Source organism: Pteronotus mesoamericanus, unplaced genomic scaffold, assembly GCF_021234165.1.
Source record: "Pteronotus mesoamericanus isolate MK-2021 breed Mesoamerican mustached bat unplaced genomic scaffold, CSHL_Meso_final scaffold_85, whole genome shotgun sequence".
In the NCBI taxonomy this organism is placed as follows: domain Eukaryota; kingdom Metazoa; phylum Chordata; class Mammalia; order Chiroptera; family Mormoopidae; genus Pteronotus; species Pteronotus mesoamericanus.
In genome coordinates this window covers 67441915-67456312 of record NW_026555329.1, presented here as the reverse complement: position 1 = coordinate 67456312, position 14398 = coordinate 67441915, and the positions used below count along the sequence as shown (strand labels likewise).

At 33.0% G+C, this 14398-nt stretch overlaps 1 protein-coding gene across 4 annotated transcripts in view; it reads right to left on the bottom strand.

The window, feature by feature from the left end:
* The window catches only part of MKLN1 (muskelin 1), a 341476-nt gene that overhangs the window by 92444 nt on the left and 234634 nt on the right, over window positions 1-14398 (bottom strand). For all 4 annotated transcript variants that reach the window (XM_054564059.1, XM_054564060.1, XM_054564058.1 and 1 more), the window contains 2 exons: window positions 13792-13901; window positions 10497-10689 (listed from right to left, as the gene is read on the bottom strand). In XM_054564059.1, the coding sequence (XP_054420034.1) occupies window positions 10497-10689; window positions 13792-13901 (303 nt within the window). The remainder of the gene's footprint in view (window positions 1-10496; window positions 10690-13791; window positions 13902-14398) is intronic.

Genomic DNA, 14398 nt, shown 5'->3' with positions numbered 1-14398 from the left:
AATTTAAAATATTAAGTACTCCAAATATAAAATATTAATTATGATAATCTTACTTTAGATAGATAAAATTAATCTTCTCTTGAATAATGATAGTTAATAGCATACAATCAGAGATCCTCAGTATATAATAAACGCCTAGAATAGAAAAAAAAGACAGGTGGTAGAAAAACTTTCCTAGGCACATAGTTGTTATTTCCTTTGAATCATCTTAATGTTACTAAGTTCCTAACATTTAAACAATCTACCCCCAAAAGTCCTAGTTTCAATAAAACATATGTTTCAATAAAACACAGTATATAATGGCACCCTGACAAGTCACACAGGGCACACAGAGTAGTTAAGCAAATAGTTTTTTAAAATTGTTTTGAAAACTTTTAATTCTGCCTTCCTCTTTCCCTAACAAATTCCCTTTGTCTTCATTAGTCTAAAAGTCAAACAATTCTCTTTGACAGCTCTTACTCTTCTGTGGAGACCATTAGAAAACCTGAAGAAAATTATTTAGATATGGCATTATGAAATCTAGAAATAACTTTTAAAAAGACCTTACCAAAGAAAGAAATGACTTTGATTGAGTATCTACTGTGTGGAAGAACCACAAGGTTTACTTATTTACTTCTTAAGCCTATGCAATGGTCATTATTAATTACTGCAAAGATTAGAAAATCAAGGTTCAGAGGAGTTAAATTATATGCCAAACAGCTAACTCTAAAGAAAAAGGTATAAAGCCCAATTCCAAAGTCCAAAATCTTTTCAGCTCTTCCTAGACTGCATGTGACTACAGATACAAACATATAAAGTTAGTAATCTAAAATACATATAATAGACTAGTTTTTAAATTGCAAGCAAAGATAAAACCTTATGATAATAGACATGGCAAAATGAAAAAAATAAATGAGACTTTAGGAAACAACACTCACCATACCAGATCATTCTACTGCAATATTACACAAATCCAATATAATAAAGGAACAAAGTTAAAGGAGTTGAAATATATCGATAACGATTTAAAGGAAAAAAATGCTATCCTTCTCTCAAGACACTGGCTACTGTGGCTAAAGTTTTACTCACTATGTTTTGATTCTTTTCTGGAACATTGCCATTACTCCAGATTACTAACTTACCAGAAGCATTACTGTTAGTTGGAAGTGGCTCCACATAAACAATGACCAGTTTGTGAAGCTAGCTGTTCTACCAAAAAACAAAAACAAAAACAAAATACCTCTTCTTCTGGAGAAATCATGGCGTCATATAAGACACAAAAGCTAGAAACATAAATTCCAGCCTTCTCACATTTTTCTACACTGCAAATATCCAACTCTATTATTACCCTCTTGACATTTTCATTTCATAATATTAAATCACCTAACCACCCAAAACAAAAAAATATATTTTTTTTAAATGTTGCACTTCACAGAGAAACACAAAGATGACCCTCATTTAATCTATTATAATACACATTATTGCATCTTACCAGGGAAACTGGGTTATCACTACATAGTCCAGATCAAATCTGGAACAGCTTACATTTAGTTGCTATTTTCAATGAAATAAAATGATTAATAATCTTTTATACCTTCAAAAAGAAAAGCAGTAATACAAATATTTATTAAGGCTTTGTTAAATAGTAAATTCTGTTTCAAAACCATAAAAGTTTCTTCATGCTAAAGAAACTTTATTTTTTCACAGATTGAGGTTAAGTTTTGGAAATCAAAGTCATAAGGCTGAAATCCTTTGAGACAATCAATAAAATGCTGGAAACATTAAAGCAGAGTAAAGACTTTTTTCCAAATATATTGCTTTCAGTACTTTTTCTTAATGTAAAAGAACTGCCTTTCAGGATCTAAAAACAAATGAAAAGTTCATGTGTCTATCACAAATAATCTTAACTATGTTCCCTACATTTCTAATTCTTAAAAAGTTCTTGAAAAAAAAAAAAAGCCTTTTATTTTGATATTCTATATAACTCAGAAAAAAATTAGGCTTTCTTGAAACAACATTCTAATCTATAAAAATATGACAACACCCATTATACTATTTTGAAAGTTTCAAAAACAAAAAGTGACGCACTTAAATATGCCTGTGAACTATCTATATTTTAAAAAATGACTTCTATGTTTTAAAGAGGAAGTCAGGCAGTTGCTAATATTTCTATATGTCTGTTTTTGACAAAAGTCTAAAGCAGGAAATCAGAAGAGTTTGATAAAAGTATACTATAAAACAAATGAAAATATAACATAGGAGAAAAGCACACTAAGACCTAGTTGCTAACAATTTCCCAACTATTTAAAGACTGAGGCCAAAACTACCTTATTTTTTCCCTACGATTATTATAAATAAACACATTTCATACAGTCCTAGCGAGGCACAAACTGTTCTTGTCTCCAATAGTGAATACTACCTTAAAAAGTACATGATTAAAAAATAAAACTCAGGAAGGAAGCTTTTATCAAAAGAAAAAAATAATGTTCAGACCTCATCCAAGATGCAAAAAAAGCACAGAATTACAGTACTACTATCAACACAGAGATTACATTAAAAAATTAAAAATTCACATATTTTTATAATGTGCAGAAATGTAAAATGTGTAGAACATGAAAACCTTTTTGATAATTCAAGAATAATAATGGCTGGTTAAAATAGATTTTAAAAAATAATGCATTTCTGCAGTCTGTTCAAATTCTGAAGAAAAACATATGAATTAAGGCAGTTATAGTATACTAATAAATAATGGGGAAACTGAACCAGTAAATATTGATTAGGATAGTAAAACATAGTGGTAAAGAGTATGAATTTAAATCTTTGCTCTCTGTCACTTGAGAGCTATGCTGTCTTAGGCAAATTACTTAATCATCAACAATAATACTTACCTTAGAAGGCAGGTATGAGAACTAAGTAAATGAATTCACATATAGGGTTTAGAAGAGTAAATGGCACACTGTAACACCCTCAAATACATGTTATTTATGACTGATAATTATGTAATATGTGGAACTATAGTTGGCAGAAAACTAACAACCTTTTATGCACAAAATGACCAATATAACACAAAGGCTAATAGGACTTAAGAGAAGGGGGAAGCAACTGGAGTACAGAAATAATAAAAGAAGCTATTTTGAAAGAGCTAGCCTTGATGAATGAGTTAAAAGTAAATAGTGATGTAAAGGAAAGTAATCAGGTAAGGGAATACAGTATAAACAAGGGCAGAAAGGCATGAATGGGCAGGAATATGGAAAGAAGCCACGTTTCCAAAACCAGTCTGGCAGTCAGGTGGTGGAGGGGAAAAAGAGTTTTCATCTTGAGCACTGCTGAGAAGAAATAGTATCCTAAGGGAAAAGCAAAAATTTTGCTATCCTAGAACCTAGCCCTAGCTCCTGATCCATAAGAAATTTATCTCATTCAAAGATTAATAATACTTAAAAAAAATCAACTCAAGAGTTATATACAAAGATATAAAAAGGAAAAATAGAAAAGAATTTTTAGGTGGCAAATGAATGTGATTTAACAAAAAAAAAATGTTGGCATGTAATAGATGAAAATGGTCAAATACTTGAAAAAAAAAATGAAAACAGAAATGAAGGCCAAAGTCTAAGACTCTACTAATAATATATATAGTAATAGAAATAAGATGAAAGGATTTAGAGAAGCTTAGATAATTCAACATAAATGTGCTATTTAAAAAAAAATGAGAAAAAAAATAAAAGATAGACGAGGGCAACTTACTTTTAATTAAAAGAAAACCAAAATACACAAAGTTAGCAGTGCTACACATTGGAGCTGCCCTACTAATATAACTTAAAATAACCTAAAACAAAGATAAAATACTTAAACACCTTTAGGAAAAAAGATTAAATTCGAAGGAGCAACAGTTGAAAACTACAGTACATTCTTGACAGCAGCAATGAAAACTGGTTAACATCAGAATAGTATCCAAAAATGTATTAGAAGAAAACGTCAACCTAGAATTCCATATCCAGCAAAATATCCTTTAAGAAAATAAATAAAATTTTCAGGCAAACAAGCACAGAGATTTAATATGCATTAGAAGAAATTGTAAAGGAAGTATTCAAGGTAGAAGAAAGATGCTCCTCCCTGTAAGGTCACAAATGCAAAGAGTAATGAAGAAGATAAAAAATGAGTAAATATTTGGGTAAAATTAATGAATACTGACTAAATAAATCAAGAAAAGTACAATTTTATACAGAATTCACATTCTGTCCATGTATACAAGTAATGAACATTGACTATGTAAATCAAGAACAGTACATGTATACAAGTAATTACATGTCTACAAGTAATGAACATAGACTATGTAAATCTAGAACAGTACAATATTTGATTCAAAGACCAGGATTTTATAGGGTCTTGGAATCAAATTTCAAAATAAAAGACAACAGCATGACTCTAAAGTGAGTGGATGAGGGTTGTAAGTCCAGTAACTCCTTATATGGGAAGAGAGAAAAGATACTGATGAATTTTGGTATGTATTCTTGCCATAATTTCTAGATTAATCATAAATAAAATATACGTACTGCATCACTTCCAAATGAATAAAAAGGAAAAAAATGAAGATAAAAAGTAAAAAAAAACAAAAAACAAACAAGAGACAAGAACCAAAGGGGGAGGGGGGAAGGACATGATAAAGTATATAAAGTAAAATGGTAGGTTTAAATGTACACATTTACCAGCAATTCAATCATGTAAATAAATGGTCATCTCAAAAGAAGGCAGATTAAAAAAGAAAACCCAACTAAATTTCCAGGACAACATGGCTTCAAATATAAAGCAAAAATTGACAGAACTCTAAAATGAGGAGAGACAATTCCATAATCATAGTGGGGAGTATTAACACATTTCTCTTAATAATTGTGAAAATCAGAATACCAATATTGGTAAAGAAGATTTATCCAACACGTGATTTAACAAAATGAACCAAAGGGAAATATATAGAAAAACTGTGCCCCAACCACTAATGAATTCACATTCTGTCCAAGTATACATACATATGTTTGTAAATATTAAACAAAGCTGGCCATACAGTAAGTCTTACCAAATTTCAAAGGACTAAAACCATAGAGAATATGCACTCTGGCGACTATTCATTCACACTAGAAATCAGTAAAAAATAATAACCTTAAAATCTTTGTATATTTGAAAATTGAAAACTACATTTCTATATAGCTATATCCCACAAAACAACCATATTATTTCATAATAAATTAAACTGGATTAAAAATAAAAATACTTCACAACACAACTAAAACTAAGCAGAAGTACTGATGGTGAAATGGTGGAGTCAGACTGGATCTCAGTTCAGCAACCTCGATACTTGAGATCTGGTTAAGAAGGAATTCAGAGTCAAGACTCAAACTATAAAAGAAAGCTTATTTAGAAAATGACAGAGGCAGAAGAAGGGAGCAGAGAAGAAATGGACTCAGGAAACAACTTACAGAGGCAAAAGAAGGGGCCTTGGAGCTTAAGAGAAAGAGAGAGGCAAGGAACAAGTGCCTGGTATGGAGGGAGTGGGGAAAAGCTCGGTATGGTCCATAAAGAGAGCCACACTGGGTCCTCCATTTTGAGGGTATTATTCTGGAGGTCTCAGGAGAGAATTCCAATAGAATATTCATCAGCTTTCCAGGTGTGCCCTTTCAGGGTCGTGGTCTCTACTGATTGGTTGGCACCAGGACAAGGGGTCCTTAGTCATTGCAGCATCCCTTGTCTTGTTTTGCTCCTTTTCTGGGCTTGGAGCTGAAACACAATTGAGGCCTAGATGCATTTGATGTGGGTCAAAACCTCATTGTCCCGGGGACTTAATACTTAAGGGCTAATCTCTGGCCCCTTTGTTCCTTTGTCCTCTAAGGGGGCGGGGGTCTAACCCCCGTGACTGGTATCATACCAGGGGTGGAAAGGCCAGGGGAGGGTCCCAACCTCACGCCAGTGATATGTTAGGGGAGGAAAGGTTATCCTGGGGGTGAGGTACCAGCCCAGTTTTGCCTGTTGCTAGGTGCTCATGGCTTTCCACCCTGGTTACCTTTCATACCTGGCCCATCATCCTTGCTTTGCTTATGTCTGCCTAATTGCCTACCACAGAAGAAAATTAATATCCTTAAATGGGAAAATAATAATGCCTGGAAATTAATAACTTAAGCACTCATCTCAATTAGACAGCAAAGTAATTCCAAAGAGAGAAAGAAGACAATATTAAACATAGAGCATAAGTCAAGGACATTAAAAATAACAAAAAATATCAAGAATCCAGAAATTGTTTCCTTCAAAAACACGAGTGAGGTTGATAAAATTTTGGTAAGAATGATGGAAAGAAAAAGAAAAAAAAAGAACTACAAAAAAAGAGACCTCTCAAGAAATCCTGCACATATTAAACAGATAATGAGGGGATATTAGGAATATTTTCGTGCCCATTAAGTTTAAAGTTTTAAGTGACATTGACAAATTCCTAGAAAAATATAAGTTGTCAAACCAACCAACCAAACAATCCTGAAGAGTCCTACAACATTTAAAGAAACTGACTTGATAGACAAAAAGTACTCCCCCAAGCAAATTCCAACAGAGAGCTGCACGGTAAGTTCTACCAAGCACGTGAGAACAAAATAACTCAAATCTTACACATATTCAGAGAACAGGAAGAATAGGTTAACTCCTCAACCCATTATGTCAGGGTAGCCTAACAATGATACTAAATGTGAAAAGGAAGGTAAGAGAAAGAAAAATTATAAGGCCAATCTTAACAGTGAAAATAGCTGGAAGAATTCTAACAAAACATAAGTCGAGCTATATCCAAAATACAGCAAAAAAATATAACACAAAGGTAAGTACACCTGAGGTTTAACATTAGCAAATCAATTACTATGATTTTACATATTAATAAAGAAAAAAATCATAATACAAAAAGTCGTAAAATTCACTAGCTATTTATAATATAAACTCTTAGTAATCTAAGAATGTGATACAGGATCTCCAAAAATCACAGACCAAAAATCATATTTAACAGAATGTTGAAAGCATTTCTTTTGAGATCATGAACTACATAAGGAGACCCACTGTCATCATGTCACCTCAACCCTGCTTGTACTAAATATCCTGTCACAAAGACTAAAGAGCAGAGGAAAAAAGGCATAAAGGTTGGAAAGAAAAATAAGTCATTTTATATATGCATTTTTAAACTGAAGAAAAATAAACACATAGCATAGCAAAATTCATGATATAAAACTAATACAGTGCTTAGAAACTCTTGGCATCAAATGCCTACATTAAAAAGGATCTCAAGTCAATGGCCTCTGCTTTCATTTTATGAAACTAAAAAAGAGCAAATTAAAACCAAAGCATGTAGGAGAAGGGAAATAATATAGATAGATGAAATCAATGAAATAGAAAGAAATAGAAACATACACAGAAAGAGAGGAGAAAAGGCAACATAAAACTGAGAAATCAGGAGCTGTTTTCTTAAAAATCAACAGCTTTCTAAGCCAGTTTTCTGCATAGGAAAAAAAAGAAAGACAAAAATTACCTATATCAAGAGTAAGAGATGACACAAAGGTATTAAGAGGATAAATATTATATCCTCTTAAAAAGGTATTGGAACAACTTTATACCAATAAATTCACCAATAGATGAAATGAGCATATTCCTCAATAGGCACAAACTACCAATGTTCACTCAAAAAGAAATACAGAATATAAATAGTCCTAGAGCTATTGACAATACTAAATTTGCAGTTAAAAACCTTGCCACAAAGGTTACTCCACCATGATTTGAGATATCACTTTAAAAACTTTTAAGAGGAGGGCCCTAGCTGATGTGGCTCAGTGGACTGAGCGCCTGGCCTGAGAAGCAAAGGGTCACTGGTTCAATTCCCAGTCAGGGTACATGCCTGGGTTCCAGGTCCCCTGTAGGGGGCTTGCAAGAAGCAACCACACATTGATGTTTCTCTCCCTCTCTTTTCCCCCTCCCTTCCCCTCTCTAAAAATAAATAAAATCTTAACACACACACACACACACACACACACACACACACACACACACACACACAAACACCAAACAAAAAAACCCTCTTAAGGATAGTCCTGCCAGGCTAACAACCACTGCACAAATCAAGGGGTAAGAAAGCACAAAGAGAAAAATAGAAGAGGTGGGGGAGAAGGAAAGGGGGCAGGAGGGGTAAAGAGGTAATAAAGGAAAGAGGAAAGGAGATAAAGACCTCAACTTGATACTTTAGGAAACACTTGGACTAGTGAACCTGTTGGAGTGTTATTAAACTTGAATCCACCTTTATCTCACAAAAGTAGATTATTTTTCAATAGGAAATGAGACAATTTCCTGTTCCTAGGTGATAACTGTTGCCCATCATCACTGGATTCTACCTTTTTTCTCTGGCATTGTTAGAGAGGAAGTAGCATCGATTTGTTCAGGAATCCCCCGTAATGAATTATATAAATGGAAACATAAAGATGTTTCTACGCAAACAGGAAGCTAATTAGACATACTTTCTTAAAGTACAGATCATACCTGAAGAGTGTAGTAATACACTACATATACTAAAAGTAATTTTTGTTCCCTCTATGATAAGATGCTTGATGGAAGATGCTTTTGATTCCCTGTGTCTTCCTATTTTAGCAGGGAGGAAATCCTTGACTTTCTCTGCTGTTTTTAGTGGAACAGAAGCCAAAGGCAGTGTTTACTTCCTTATTTGTCCAACAAATTATCATCAGTGAAGTCAGCAGCAAACTGAACAACCCTGGAAGGAATGTTTATTAACTAAACACGGTTGCAAGCCAGTTGAGGAGTACAAAAAATATAACTTGGCTCTAAGTCTCAAGAACAGAGTTACTACCAATTTAACTTGGTTTCCTCCTATAACAGGAAGAATAAGTTAAGTCTCTGTAGTATCATAGTTGCACATGATTTTAAGAACTTTTCTTAAATGAGTATAGTAAACAGTTTAGACAGTTTTAAAATTAACTTTTTAGCCTAATAATTATATAAAGTAGCCTGTGGTTTTTGTTGCCATTATTGTTTATTTTAATAAAATATTACATGCCTTAAAGATCTGAAACAAAACAAACCCCCATAAAATTATTTGTGCCTTTCTTACTTATTCTGTAAGATAAATTATAAAATTCATTCTTTGAAACGAATATATATACATGTATATTTTCACTGACTGCAGTTCAATGGTTTGGGAAGGATTATCATATATATTCTCTTTATTCATATTCCAAAATATATTGTTTCACACATAATCATTTATTTGCATGTGTCATCACCAATTAAATAAGCAGTAACAACGTCATTGGCTGAGAGGCAGGTTTGTTGTTTTAACTCACTGGAGCTAGAAACAACTAATTTTATGTTAACTTTTAAACTTCTAAAGAAGGCAGTACTGGTTCTGTTTTCTTCTGTTGTAAAATTCAACCAAAAACTTATCTGATAAGTGAGTACCTAACAATACTGGGTAATAACAGTGATAAGATTAAAATACATAAAAGCAGTGAGAAAGTCTATTATTATTTCTTTCTATAAAAATATTCACCAAATTCTATTCCACAAATTTTATATTGAGCATTAAGCTGCTTTTACTCACAATGTACCTAACACCAAGTGTGTGGGGGTTTTTCTTACATCAGCTCTCTAATGACACCAATCAGATATCCAACAATTCAATTTAATGCTAACATTATCTACCTGGAGTAAGCATGAGATTCCACAAGTTAAAAAGCTCAGTCCCACAAGACAATTCCCACTTCATATGCCAAGCACAAGTTCTGGGCCACTGTACTTGTAACATACTGGCTACAAATCAAGGCTTCCCACAACTCCTCTCAACGCTCAAAAACTTATAGAGTAAGCACAGAATTCAGTAAAGTGCTTTACTTACTGTAACTGGTTAATTATACAGGATACAATTCAGGAATAGCCAATGGAAAAAGAGCACAGGACAAAGTACTGGGGGCAGGTATGTGTTTACAGCTTCCATGCCCTCTCTAGGCATACCACTTTTCCAGTGTCCCGATGTGTTTGCCAGACTGGAAGCTCTTTGAACCCCACTATTTAGGGCCTTTTCTTTGGAGGTTCCATTACGTAGAGATGATTGATTAAAACATTGGCCACTGGTGACTGAACTCAATCTCTGATCTCTCTCGCTTCCTCAGAGGTGGGTGGGGGGACACAGTGCTACTGAAATTTCCAGTCCTCTAATCACATGGTTTGGTCTTTCCGGAGATCTGAAGCTATCTAGGAACCGTAGCCACCTCGTCATCTCAGCATATGAGACACTCTTACCCCTCCTCAGATGCCAAGGGTTTTAGGAGCTGTGTGCCAGGAACCAAATAAAGACTATATATATATATATTTTTTTTTTTTTTACACTAGAAGCACCGATTCAGTTCTTTGTCACCATGAAAGTCACTGTGGAAAAGTGTTTTTTAAAGGATGTCATTCTATAAAGCAGCAATTTTCAACTAAGTTTAATGTTTATAACATACCATTCACAGCTTTTTCAATCAGCTCTTCGCAAGCATCAAAATCACCCTTCAACACCAGTTTATCATGCAGATCTGTTAACATAGGATGTTCCAAGGCAATCTTCGTTTTCTTTTGCAGTGATTCAAAGGCTTCTGTATAGTTGTGTTGTCTAAAGTGTTTTAGGCAAAGGCGAATGGCTTCCTGTTCACGGTACTACTGGAACACAAGAGAAAATATGAAAAGAAGAGATCTGCTTAGTTATTACAATAGGAAATAAGTAATAACTAATCTAAAGGAGCATTTATTATGTGCTAAGTGTTGTACTAACCCTATTCATTAGTACCATTATTTTTCCACTTTTAAATGGCAAAACTGACAGTTAATTGTTATAACCTTTGCCACAGGTCACAAAATATGTAAGAGAAAGGTAGGAACGAGATAAAGATATACAGATATGTATACATATATATACACACATATATACAGGTATATATTTCATGAAGAGGAAGATACAAAAAGATGACACCAGATCTAATTCTAGACACTGAACTTTCAAGAAAAGCAAAAAAATTATCAAAGCTAACTTCAGATAATAAAAATTAAAACTTCCATAGCTTTTACAAATCAGAATACAATGTTAGCACTGAAGGCACAGAAACCATTAAATAATATACATAAATTATATTGTGCTTTTTGTTCTTGGTTCTTAGTATTATTACTTGAATGACAACTATTATCAAATATTTATGTATTTTAAGTTCACAAACAGGTTTTATGAGTCAAAATCATTAGAGACAATTTAAATTCTACAATTTTTGCTAACCTTGGGCTACCTCATCTATTTAACAGCAATAAGTAAAAATCTCAATTAACTAGAATCCAAAAAGAGAAATGTTTAATTTACTAAATCTTTCTCCTAAGGGTATGAGTGCCAAAAATAGATACAAGTTCATATAAAGAATTTTTAAAAGTAAACAGTAAGTTCAAAAATATGTTTTGAGATTTCCAAATTTTCTAAATAATAACTAAACTAATGACACAGAAGCGATGCACAAAAACCAAACAAAAATATTATTTACTTGTAAGCAATATCTTTTAATAAGGCAGGAAAATATGATGCTACATTTAGGAAGCTTTATGAGAAAAAAAATCAGTTGGTTGATATTTTAACTAATAAAAGGTTTTCAAAACACTATTTCTAAGCACTATAGGTAACCAAGATCCTCCCTCAAAAGAATGATTCTATATCCAAACTAATTTTACGTTTTTGGTTTCTTACCCTTGGTCTGTAAATAAAGATTTACCATAAATAACTATCCACAACTATGTTAAATAGTAATAACGTTTTATTTTGTTGACTTTAGGAGTCTGAATCACATCCCTATTTTAAATTTTCTATCAGGTGATATGTAGATACATAGTAGGAGAGGATTTATGACATAACAGAATTTTAACGCTTAAAAAAAGGACTGAAACTACAAAGAGGGTGAGGGTTTTAACTTTAATTTCTAGAGTTTCAGAGAACTTGAAAAGTGAATGTGTTTGAACAGTTTGAAGTTCTCTATAAATATAATCTCCCCATGGTGTTGGGGAAAGAGGTGAAATTTGCAACTTCCTGCAATATCAAGAGATTCATGTGAGTATATTAAAGAAAACACACACTCACATCATATGCTAAATTCAGGAAAAATTTTAGTCAGCTATCAAATGAGCTATTTTTTTAAATTTTAAAAAACATCTTTAGAAGATTTTAAGTATGTACTACCTATTATGTGAATTACACTGTAAAGGTGATTTTAAAAAAAGGTTTTAATTACTTATTTTTAAGAGAGAGGGGAAAGGAAGGAGAAAGAGAGGGACAGAAACATCGATGGGCTGCCTCTTGCACATGCCCCAACTGGGGACTGGGCCCGCAACCCACACATGTGCCCTGACCAGGATTCAAACCTTTCACTTTGCAGGACAAAGCTCAACCGAGCCAAGCCGGTCAGGGTTGTAAAGGTGATTTTTAATGTTTAAACATATTGGGACTTTACCTTGAAAGAATTTACAATATTACAAGAAATCCAAAAACATACGAAAAATATAGAAAATACTAAAGTTTAGCTTCTATTTTAAACTGAATATAATCAAATGCCAAAAATAAATTAGTCAAAAAGTTCCTCATTTAAACCGACCAAAACAGAGCTGATATTTGATACAAAAAAACCTATATTGTTTCCCAATCTCCTATGAGTAAATCAGTTTACTTGCAAATAAAAATATCAGGCACTATTGATTAAACTAAAGTTTTATCACCTCATCAATAAAAAAGACCCCTCTCCCAAAACTGGCCAAGAGTGAAATAATAAGAAATAAGAGTGAAGACAAAGGGGAAGCCCTGAGGGAGGGAAGGTGGGAGGGGGCAAGGGAAAGAGGTGGGGGGAAGGCAGAGACAAATGTATTTAAAAAGTAAATAAATTAATTAAAAAAAAAAAAAAAAGAATAGTATAGGAAATGTTGTAGCCAAAGAACTTATATGCATGACCAATGGACATGAACTAAGGGGGGAATTGCTGGAGGGAATAGGGGTACAAGGTGGAGGGGGGGAATGGGGGAAACTTGGGCCAACTGTAATAGCATAGTCAATGAAATATATTTTAAACCCCCCCCCCAAAAAAAGAGTGAAGACAAAAATGAAACATAAGGCCTATTTCTAAATAATTTAAACTCACATGTCTCAGGATGTATCTACTGTATAAAATGCCCTATGAATAACACTGTTAAATATAATTTTTATTTTTCCTGTAAGCACAAGATCATATATTTATAGAAACTATTTCACAGTCTTTAAAAAGTAAAATTTCCTATTTTACTCAATATAAATACAATGAAGGAATATGCTATAAAAGCAATTTAGAACCAAAACTACCCCACTAAAGATTGTGTTTAATTATTTTGATCACAAAATTCATAGTCAGAAGAGTATAATAATACAATAGCAGACTCTGGAGCCAGACTACCTGAGCCTATATACTTGAACACTTTATAACTGTATGATCTTAGGCAAAATAATTAACCTCTCAGTGCACCATTTTATCACCTGTAAAATATGGATGATAACTATACCTATCTCATAGACTGGTAGTGATTTAATAAATTATAAAAATTGCTTAGAAGCTGGAATATATAAATGCTTTATAAAGTTGATTAACACTAATAATTACCACTATTTTCAAAATTTCAAATTATTCTCAATAAAAACAAGAGATTGACACAAAACTCTCTTCATAGGCATTAGAAACATAATATCAGGATTTTAAAATACAGTCCTACCTTGCTATACCAGTTGAGACAAGGTTGTACTACATCAGGATCATCAATGCCACTAAGTTCAACATACCAGATGCTAAAGTTAAAGCTGGGTCCCCAGGATAAGAGTGGAACTTTGAGGAGGGGGGGGAAAAAAAAAAAAGGAAGGAAGAAAGGAAGGAAGAAGGAAGAAAAAAGAAAAAAAATTAACATAGTTCAAATAAAACTTTAGGCAAAGTAAAATCACTATTCAGGCCTATTTGGATTCATTCAACAGATTTTCTGCATAGTTTCTATATGCACTGTACTATTACGTGCTGGGACTACATGAGCAAAAAGAAACATAATTGCCATCATGAAGTTTCTTTAATATAAATACATAGTAAGATAAAGTCAAAGTGGTCATTTACATATACCCCCAAAACAGGGCCAGGGCTAGATGATTCAGCACGCAAATTCTAGCAAACCCACAAAAACAAACAATTATGATATATCAGAGATTGAAAGTTTAGTTATCAAAGTGGCATAATCCTGAAAACAAAACCAGAAGAAAAAGGATTTAAGGCCAATCTCAGCTATGAACACATATACAATTTTTTTTTTTAAGTTGCAAAAAATTCTACCAGGTTTT